Below are 7,695 nucleotides of genomic sequence, written 5' to 3'. Positions count from 1 at the left end.
AGACTCGAAAACTGCCTTCTTAGCCAATGGTGTCTCAGCAAATGTAGTGACAGCTTTAAGGAAGTCACTGCCCCTGTGGAGTAATTCTATTTACTGCGAGAACAGCTGCCTTGACGTCTCCCCGCTCCTCGGCCAACACTAAGGCATCGTGTTCTTCAAGGATCCACCACGCGAGACCACCTTGGTCATAACAAGATTATCCCAGGCCTTCGTGTTCTCTCGTCTATCTAATACACATCCTTCCAAACCAGGCAAATCAAAAGGGCGTCCGGACACTGTGCAGACCATCTTTATTGCGCTCAAAAGAACAACTCAAGACACGCGTAGAGAGTGGGTTCTCATATAGGTGTCTCCTTCACCCAGTTAAATTTTTATTCAGTGAAAAAAGTTGACATTGAGACAAAAAAATTATCGTAAAACTGTGCAACAATATAGTAAAATCTTCAGCATAAATTGGTGATTTGGAAACGCATCAAGGCAATCGAAATCATAAATGCCTAATGTCACCTTGGAGAGAAACAAGTATACGGTGTTTCACTTTAAATGAGAGCAGAGTAGGCCTTTGTTTTGCCTCCAATGCTTTCGATTTTGCCTAAAGTTTCTAATAATTTGTAACAAGAGTCTTTAGATGAGAAATGACATGGAATATCTGAGAATAATGTTCCCTCAGCATTCATATTTATTCCATTTGCGTTATTGTACATGAGACAAATACCATTCTTGGGTTACTTGGCTCTGAGGATTTAATTCCTAACACGGCTGCTCAAAATCGGTGGGCAGAAACATACGCACAACCTATCCTCCCTCAACCCACATTCAATGGTGGTTCCCATTCCGAGAACGTGCTCATTGTCCACGTACCCGACTACGCGTACCTCTTGCTATCTATTCCATATCTCAGTCTTGCATAGAAAGTAGTCTATGTGAACTTAATGCACTGGCTTTTATTACACAAAAATTGTACCTGAAAGGCAGCACACACTCCAGTTAAGAAAAATAACATGCTAGGAATGTCAAGATACAATCTCAACAAAGTGAAGATTCTGCACAGGGTTTGAGGGTCAATTCGGAAAATCAATATGGAGATGGTATTCGGTTGATTTATCTCCCGGACCCCTTGAGTGAGGGGTCTCCCAACTCTGCCGAAGGAAGAGAAAAATCTCGGAGATTCACCATGATCCCCTTAGTAGGAAAGTGACCACCCAAACCTACCAAGATGAGGTTTCTGCTCTTAAGGAAGTACCAGGACTATCATCTTATAAGATGGAGTGACCGCCGGGTGGATGTTTGAAGGTAAGATTCTCCCAGGGGAGGTGGGTGGTTATCTACAAGGGCCTCACCACACCATCGCCCTCCCCAGTTCCCCCAGAATGGCCGCTATCTGAGAAGGGTTACGTCCCTTAACAGGCTGAAGCGTAGCTTAATCTAGTAGGCCAGGATGATGGGCAGGAAAGAGCATATAGCTCTGCGTCCCACACCTGTTCCACCCAAATATCCCCAGAGATACCAGCAGAGATGGAACCCCAGGAACCTCTGTCCCCAAAGTCCCAAGTTTCCACCAGTTTCCCGGCATCATAACCATGTACCCAGTATGCCGGGGCAGCCAGGAGTTACTGGAACTTCTCACCTGTCTGGAAATGCCTGCATAGACGTGGCTTCTCCCCAGACTCCTCTGCAGAATTCTACTCTTTGTCATGTCATCCGCATGGACCCGTGTCTCCTCAGGCTCGAGGGGCATTCGATACCCATAGGGGCAAAGTCAGCTTCCAGAGAAAACTCTGTACACAGTGCCCCTGCCTGCCAAATTTTAGCGGTCCGCTAGTGGTCCGTCGTGGTCCACGTGCATGCGGGCTGCTGACATCCTAACGTGCACGCTGGGAGAGAAGAGAACTCTTTTCCTGTACGGTGTGAACTTTTGAGGTGGCATCTCCAACGAGGTACAAAGCCCCTTCTTCACAAACAACCAGGGGCTCCAACTGGTCACAGTGAAGACAATGATCTGGTCACGTTCAAAGGCTGCACATAGTTTGCGTTCTCATTTCCTATGGTCACTCCAACCTCTGGACTCCTGCAGACAGCGTATAGACACCACAACCCCACAAAGCTACGCGGAGGGAAGGAAGAGTGGGTGCTTCAAAAGTTCATAAAAATATACAATTTGCACATAAGCTGTATCTACCTAGCTTAGTCTTCAGAAACTTAGCTCTTCTGTGTATATAAAATACTCTAGCCCTAAAAGGCTGCTTTTTCTCAAACAGCACAGTGGCGTTTTCCGAGGAGAGGGGTGATGGCCAGTCTATACAGTACTGTGCACTAAGCACTGGGAAGCGCTGGAGACGAGAATTGGAAGCTCAGGTATATATCTCAAGTTGCCAACTGGAGACACAGGCCCTGTAAACAAAGGCCTGCCTACAGAATAACTGAAAATAAAGTCTCAGAGCCTTTTATATCAGCTTTCACAAATGCCACCAAAAAGTTGGCCGAAAAAGAGAAGAAGAAAACATACTTTCTAGGGGTTCAATTAAACGACTTGCCTCCCACCAGACTGTTCATCTTTGAGCTACTAAAAGAGCTTCACTTAAAGGGGTGGGGGTGGGGGGTAGGCCTTGGAGTTCCGAACAAAACCCCAAGACAACACGAGATAAAACCAAAGAACTTCCATTCTTTGAAAAAGTAACAAAGGAGAGAGAAAGAAGGGAGAAAATGTGGAAGGAGGCTCGTCATGACCACCACGTGTTAAAATAAAAGGGAGCCTTACCCACGCAACATGCTACATGTCTATAGTTTAAGACACTCCTCCCTGAAAATATATACATGTATAAATTAAAACTTTTAGAACGAAAAAAATGGAATTGGCTCTTTGTTTTCCAGACGATCACTAGCTAGAGCGAAACTATATTATCACCCAAGAACGATACTTTTGGTTAAAAGAAAGCAAATACTTGTGAGAAGGTGATGTAAAGCATCCCAGAGGAGATGGGGTTTTTACAAAGCTCGCACGTAAAGGACACACATTCAGAAACATGACTTTGGACTATCCCCAGAGCTCACTGCTTCTCGGCTGAGAGGTTCTGCAGTGAGGTCCGTACGGTAGGAGTCACGACAACGCCGGACATTGGTGCCTACGACGCTAGGTCTAAAGGGCGGCCATCAGTCCACAATGGATTCCACGTACCTATCAAGTGGCCATGAACTGAATACTAGGGTGGCATTTAAAGGCAGAAGAAGAAAAAAAAAAAAAAAAAAAAAGCTCAGCTTGTTCTACAGAGAGAATAAACTCTAGTCTTGTTCCAGCTGCAAACTGGATAGAACGGTCTCGGATTTGTCGATCTCCTGTATCTCTGTTAAGAGCGAACAGGACTCTTTAAACTGGGCAGGGGTATGGGGGAAGCAGGTGGAAGGAAACAAAAGAGAGAGAGAGAGAGAGAGAGAGAGAGAAGGCACTGACCCAATTCAAAATGACTGCATATATCAGTGTAGATTTTTAAAGACAGTAAGTGGCCACCTCAACACAAATACAAAATTTTACATTCGAGATTCTTCAGTGGTGAGTAAAAACAAAAAAGCCAAAAAGGACAAAGCAGGTACTATGTCTGCCAGTGTATCTATCATGGCACAGACCTAGGATTCTCCCCACAACCCGGGTGATTTTTTTTTTTTTTTTTTTTGCAAGGGCCATGACACCGGGGTGTAATAAAGCAGGGCTATCGTTTTTGTAGCTGTGAAAGGCGCATATAGTAAGACTCCCTCAGCGTCAGAGAAGAAACTGCTGTCTGTTTGACTGAAACGGAGCAATGACTCAATGCGCTCTCCTGCCAAATACCATCAGGTGACACACGAGTGACTAAAAATGGATTGCTTCCGGAGTGGCGACAAAACTACCGCGGCTCCCCACCCCTCGACCCTACAAGGCGAGGGGTTCCTAACGGGCAGTGTTGGTGTCAGATGACCGCTAAAGCCTTGCCTTATACAGAGTCCCAATAAATTAACAAAGTAACAGGAAAGAACCTTCCCCTATAACACACACACTTTCATGTAAACTGAATCTGAACGAAATTTAAAGTTTGAGCACACCTTCAAGGAGGAGGGAGGGATCCCACCCGTCACCCTCTCTTGAAGTTTTTCTATTAAATACATTTCTGTGTCTTAGAAAAATAAAAAGAACGGCCAGCTTATTGAATCAAAATGATCTCACAGACTTAAAAGCATGCCCAGCAAGCACAGCCCTGTAAGACTACATTAATATGAAATTAAAGCAATTTGGTTACTAAAATCAACCTGGTTGGAAGTTCACAGTTGATGACTACAAAGCGTACTCATTCCTTTCTTTCCTTTTTTGTTTTTGTTTTTTGTTTTTGTCTTTTGTTTTTGGCCCATATAAAAATAACATATTGCAACTCAAAGTGCATCTTTTTAAAATAAACCATCAACTATCTTTATCAAATAAAATATTTACACCATTTGGTTTCTAGTGAGGAAAAGCTCTTTCAGGCTATCACCATGGGGACGTCGTCTGAAAATCCAGTTATCATAGGAGCATCTTCGTCATCTTCCCCTAAAGGCAAAACAGTAGGTCCTTGGTAAGTTCCAGAGCACTTGCACCCAACCCCGACACCCACCCCTCCGCCCCAGCCGCCCCCAACACCGTCGCGAGCCCCAGCCTGGAAGATCGGTACCACGGCCCTCTAGGCAAAGTGGTCTAAGCCGAAACCGAGCTCAGCTGACCCTTGACGCTCTTGGGTCACCTTCTCCCCGTCCATGGGTGACCAAGCTTATTTTAGTGGTAGCTTGAACTTAACCAAAGAAAGAAAGGAAATCATTTAGGAAGGAGAACCTTATGACCTATCCAAAAGTCCAACGGGTGACTTAGGTTCCCTAATTGGAGTTATCCACACCCTACAACAACACTGTGAGCTTCTTTATCTGTTTTCTCCTCTGAACCCACACTGCTCTGAGGCAAAGGACCTCAGAGGGGTTGAAGCTATCTGAGGGCAGCTTCCCAGACTAAAGGATGTCCCCTCGTGGCCCCCGGTACAATCCTGTACAACCAAGTCACGATCCGCCTTCATTGATCACCGTGTGGTTCCATTAACTTCTTTTGCCCCCAGTAACGGAAGCAAAGAACCCGCCCCATTCACGCAAAGCAGACCAAATACTTGTACTAAGCAAGACAGGAAACTGAGAAGAGGAGGGAGCAAAGCTAATATCAAATGATCAGTGATCGGGGAATATACAAATACCTTTATAAACAAAAAAATATTATAGCTGGTTTACAGGGAAAAAACTAGGTATGTAAAGTCACAGTCCACATGTCTGCACTCGGGGACGACTCCAAAACACGCCTAACTTATTATATCAAGCGGTCCACTAGCTCTACAGCATTTCGTAATTATAACGAGCACGTAGACGTTTTAAAAGAGGTATTTCTTTCTTTCTTCCATACCACGTTATGGGTACGTAAAAAGCAGAATGACTGGGGAGGTGCCCCTAGCGATCGGAAAGGGGCACAGCCAGATGGAAAAGGCTTCTCTGGACGGAAGTCAGTTGGGAAGGCGTGACTCCTGATCTTGACCCGGCTCTTCAAGGACGCCGGACCTCCGGGTCCGGGAAGGATGGAGAGGGGTTGGGAATTCCTGAAAACCTGCTGACACCTCGGGGGTATCGAAAGCCCAGGGCCTATCGATCGACCCTTCCGTACTTCCTACTCAGGCCACCGGCTTGGAGGGGGTCCGCGCGGGGAGGAAGAGCCAGGGCACCCGCCCCACTTACCCAGGTCGTCCCCGGAGGAGAAGATGGCCGAGCCCAGCCTGGAGCTGTAGTGGCTGTTGGCGAAAGCGGTAAAGCTGCTCCGCAGCCTCCGATGCTTCGTGTAGAGGACGGCAAACCCCACCGCCAGGCTCAGCAGTATCAGGAACAGGATGGGTACCACCACGGCGGCCACATCCGTAGACCTGGCCGCCCGGGCCGAGGACGCACCCGCACCTGCCAACGTTAAGACAGCCACGCATGAGCCCCCTCCGCAAAGGCGGCAGAGCCGCCCGCCGAGAAAGCGGGGAGTTTGCCGAACGGTTACCGGAACCGCCCGCCCGGTGTGACGAGTTCCTGCCCGTGACGGCCGGCGGGGTCCCCACGCCGTGCCACGAGCCGAGAGACCACGGGCCTTGTGCATGCAAATACGGTAATTACGTTAGACTCCGAATCACTGCCTTGTTGTTGATTTAGATAATCTCCTGCAAGGGAGACCTTTGTTGGGGTAGCAACACTGATTTCGTTAGCGTTCTTACTTAAGACCACTCGCTGGCCTTACATAAGAGGATGTGAAATCAGACCACTAATTAACGAGGTTGCATTATTTCCCCCTACTTGGCACCGAAGTCACTCTGAACTGCAATTACCTGAAGCTCCGTCGAGTGATACAAACGAGATCCCTTAACTGCAACACTGACTTAACAGCTCATGAAGTTTTATGAGGTTTTTTTTCCTTACTTAAATGAGAGAGAGAGAGAGAACCCTTCCATATACGTTTAACATTTTAAAAATCCACTTGGCAAAGCCATTTAGGTGTCTGTAACCTGACAATGATGCCCACTTCCCACTACCTTAAACAAATTCTCACTTTATGATGATGTATGGATAGATTTGTACCAATAGGGCCCGAGGGCAAAGCCATCCCCCTGCTGGGTTAGGGCCAGTCTTAAAAATCCCTGGGGAGGGGGTGCCTGTCGGTTAAGCGTCTGTCTTCGACTCAGGTCGTGATCTCACGGTTCGTGGGTTCAAGCCCCGTGTCGGGCTCCGTGCTGACAGCTCGGATTCTGGAGCCTACTTCGGATTCTGTGTCTCCCTCTCTCTGCCTCTCCCCTGCTCGTGTTCTGTCTCTCTCAAATAAACAAACGTCAAAAAAAAATTTTTTTTTTAATTCCTGGGGAAAGTCTGAGTGAGGCAGGAAAATGGAACTTGGGAGTCCGTTTTAGCTAAGGAAGCAAAGTGGACCTTCCCTGTCCTATGAAGAGTTGAGGCAGTTCCCTGGTTTGGGGCAAGGTGCTGTGGCACAGGCCTGTGCCTCAGAGGGAACGCTCAGCAGCCACCCAGGGGTTCATCCCAACAAGGTGCTCAACCAGATGGGCCAGAGAACAGCCATTTCTTGCGAGCCTAATCTAACAACTCAAGACGCAGGTCTTTAAATTCTTTCGTTATTGACCTACGGGGAAAAGCCGTAGCCGAATCTTACTTTATACGTCCCAACGTAACCCCAGCTGTGAGGTGGTAAACTAGGGCAATGCTCCTGCCTGGAACGGTTAAGAGGAACCAGTGTGGCGGAGGAAACAAGAATGAGTGGGTCCTCACCTCCCCCGCCCTGCTTCTGTGGTGGAAAATGGAGGCCTCACTGAGAGATTCTTTCTGCTGGACGATTTTGGTTTTATAAAGGCAACAGTTGTTTTCCCCCCAGAGTCTATTTCACAGTTGCTAATTGGTTTTGCTTAAAAAGGAGGCTCTATTTAGGAACTGCTAGGTTGACAAGACTTCTGTTGTGTGTTTTCTGTAAGACCTTCTCAGAACCTCTAATACGCTATGATTCTCCAAAGGGGACACGGTCTGCAAGGTCGTCCTCCCTCAGGGAGGTGCCTGGGAAACATGACATGACAGAACGCACAACAACTCTAACGCAAGATTTTGGCTGAAGCATCGGCGAGCTCC

At 47.2% G+C, this 7,695-nt stretch overlaps 1 protein-coding gene across 2 annotated transcripts in view; it reads right to left on the bottom strand.

Annotated features, from left to right (window-relative positions):
* Nucleotides 1-331: 331 nt before the first annotated feature.
* Nucleotides 332-7,695, bottom strand: part of SORL1 (sortilin related receptor 1) — a 173,050-nt gene continuing 165,686 nt past the window's right edge. For both annotated transcript variants that reach the window (XM_047876687.1, XM_047876688.1), the window contains 2 exons: nt 5,770-5,982; nt 332-4,555 (listed from right to left, as the gene is read on the bottom strand). In XM_047876687.1, coding sequence (XP_047732643.1) covers nt 4,488-4,555; nt 5,770-5,982 — 281 coding nt within the window. In that variant the 3' untranslated portion in view covers nt 332-4,487. The remainder of the gene's footprint in view (nt 4,556-5,769; nt 5,983-7,695) is intronic.

Source organism: Prionailurus viverrinus, chromosome D1 (assembly GCF_022837055.1).
Source record: "Prionailurus viverrinus isolate Anna chromosome D1, UM_Priviv_1.0, whole genome shotgun sequence".
Taxonomy (NCBI): domain Eukaryota; kingdom Metazoa; phylum Chordata; class Mammalia; order Carnivora; family Felidae; genus Prionailurus; species Prionailurus viverrinus.
Note: the sequence above shows the minus strand (reverse complement) of the source record. Positions and strands in the feature narration are given on the sequence as shown.